At 38.2% G+C, this 2,745-nt stretch overlaps 1 protein-coding gene across 1 annotated transcript; it reads left to right on the top strand.

Moving 5' to 3' along the window:
- Positions 1-541: 541 nt before the first annotated feature.
- Positions 542-2,078, top strand: LOC126784597 (GRAS family protein RAM1-like). The gene has a single exon (XM_050510067.1). It carries the CDS (start codon positions 560-562, stop codon positions 2,027-2,029), a length of 1,470 nt encoding a protein of 489 aa, XP_050366024.1. The 5' UTR covers positions 542-559; the 3' UTR covers positions 2,030-2,078.
- Positions 2,079-2,745: the final 667 nt, after the last annotated feature.

The following is a 2,745-nucleotide window of genomic DNA, read 5'->3' as shown; positions in this document are numbered from 1 at the left end:
GAGGACGGTAGGTTTTGATACCCCGAATTTTCCCGCTGCAGTTTTTTTGTCTAATGCGTTCGGCATCTTCTTCCTCCTCCGAACTACCTAAATAAGGATCGTACGCATTATTATGATCTGACGACCAGAAACCAAACATTTTCCTAGACTTCTAAATAACAGCTTCAATAATAAAATGACCCCTGAAGAAGAAATGAAAAGAAAAGATCAATATGTTATCTTAGACCTATCACATTGATTCTCAAGAATTAAATAAGATACACATGCTTATATATAATTATATATACATGTCTCCATGTCTCTCTTTCGATATGTTTAACAAAAAAAAAAGTTTATATTCTTCAATATCTCTCGTCTTTTGTTCTTTGTTCCATTCTCATGTAATGACACAAAGGAATTTTCATCATCAAATATTCCATCCCACCCTGATCTCCTTCCTTCCATAAAAGGCTTGCTAGCTCATCCATCCCTCATCACTTAATTCCTCATACTCTTCATCTACTGTTTATCGATATCATTCAGCTTTCTGATATTTGTCCCAGAGAGTGAGAGAAGTAACATGGAAGATATAGATGAGGAGGGGGATGAGGAGCTTTTGAATCTCAGCCTTGCCATTGTTACAAACTCAGCCCATGAAAGAATGAAAAAGAGAAAGAGAAGAGATAATATTGATAATAGCGATCTCAGTTCATCAACATATGAAAGTAGTGACGGGAAGATATTCAGGCTACTGCAGATGAGGGAACAAATGCTAAAACTAGACCACAAGAAGAAAAGAGGAGGAAGAGGAGGTAACAACTGCTACAATGATAATAACATCTATGATCCTGTTGGTGATGAAGATGGTAAGGGCCTCCAAGTAATCCGCATGTTGCTCATAACAGCCACTGCCGTTAATGAAAACAATGTGAGCTCAGCTCTGGAGAATCTTGCAGAGTTATACAAAAGTGTTTCCTTGTGCGGCGACTCAGTGCAACGAGTTGTGGCTTACTTTGCAGATGTCTTGGCAGCGAGGCTTCTCACCCGAGAATCGCCATTCTACGACATGATTTCCAAAGAGCCAACGTATGAAGAGGAGTTTGTAGCCTTTACTGCTCTATACAAGGTTTCCCCCTACTACCAGTTTGCTCATTTTACAGCCAACCAGGCCATAATTGAGGCATTTGAGAAAGAGGAAGACAAGAACAACCGTTCCTTGCATGTAATCGACTTTGACGTTTCCTATGGTTTTCAGTGGCCTTCACTAATACAATCTCTTTCCGAAAAGGGAAGCAGTGGTAGTGAGATATCCCTCAAGATTACGGGATTTGGAAGAAGCTTAGATGAACTGCGAGAGACGGAGAACAGATTGCTTCATTTTTCCAAGGGATGTCGCAACCTCGTTTTTGAGTTCCAAGGGTTGTTGCATGGTTCAAACCTCATAAACTTGAGGAGGAAGCGAAATGAAACCATTGCGGTGAATTTAGTTTTCCATTTGAACAGCTTGAACAATAATATGAAGATATCTGACTCATTAAAGTCTGTACATTTACTTAACCCTTCTATTGTAATGTTGGTTGAACAAGAAGGTAGCAGAAGCCCTCGAAGTTTCTTGTCGAGATTCATGGAGTCTTTGCATTATTTCGCAGCCATGTTTGATTCTTTAGATGATTGCTTGCCGCTAGAGAGCGCGGAGAGGCTGAACATTGAGAAGAACCATCTGGGGAAGGAGATCAAAAGCATGCTCAACTACGAAAATATTAAGGAGGATCATCGAAAAACCGAAAAGTCGACGGAGACATGGAAGGCGAGGATGGAGAGTCATGGTTTTGAAGGAATTAATTTAAGCTCCAAGTCCAAAATCCAAGCAAGACTACTCTTGAAGATTAGAACCCATTATTCTCCCCTTCAGTTTGAAGAAGAGAGTAGTACTAGTACTGCAGCAGGCTTCAGGGTCTTTGAGAGAGATGATGGAAGGACACTTTCTTTAGGATGGCAAGATAGGTATCTGCTTACAGTTTCTGCATGGCACTGTCACTGTGTATCATAATTATATACATATAGACATACGTATTCTCTCTCGTATAGCATAGCTAACACATTCAATTCATATCATTATTTTGTAATAATATTCTACTCGAGCATATAAAACTTGTTAAGTTGATAAAGCAAACTGATCGATCAAGAATACATAGACAAGTTTTCGTTAAGATCGATTTTCTTCAGCTTTTATTTGTTGCTTAATTATGCATCAATCATCATTTTAATGTTTATTCGGCGGTGACCTTAACAAATCATTTATACTCCAAAGGTAATCACTAAAAGTTTTTAGTGCAAATTCACACTAGTATTTATTGATGACGGTTAGTCAACCGTCTAAAAATTTCACTTTTAGTTTCACATATCATGCTCTAATCGTCAGTTATTCTTTTGTGGGGTGGTCACGAATGCCCAATATTTTCACTATAGACGGCCCAATTCCTAAAGGAAAATTCCAAGTGCCCAATTCCTCTATTTCTCTTGCAAATGTCAATAAGCAATAGACAACATTTGTACTGACCTGACCATTGTCGAACCTAAAGGCTTCTTTCTCCCTATTGTGACCTTCCTTGTCGTCGATGATTCCTCATCGAGGGGTTTTTCTCTCCATCAAATAGTTTTCTTGTCAAAGGCTTTTTCTATAGGGCATCTAATAAAAAAGTCTCATTTGATATATGTATTTATAAAAAAGTCAAGCAAGATTTTAAATATAAAAAAATCACTTTA

This window comes from Argentina anserina, chromosome 2 (assembly GCF_933775445.1).
Source record: "Argentina anserina chromosome 2, drPotAnse1.1, whole genome shotgun sequence".
Lineage (NCBI taxonomy): Eukaryota > Viridiplantae > Streptophyta > Magnoliopsida > Rosales > Rosaceae > Argentina > Argentina anserina.
This window is presented reverse-complemented; position numbering and strand designations above follow the sequence as displayed.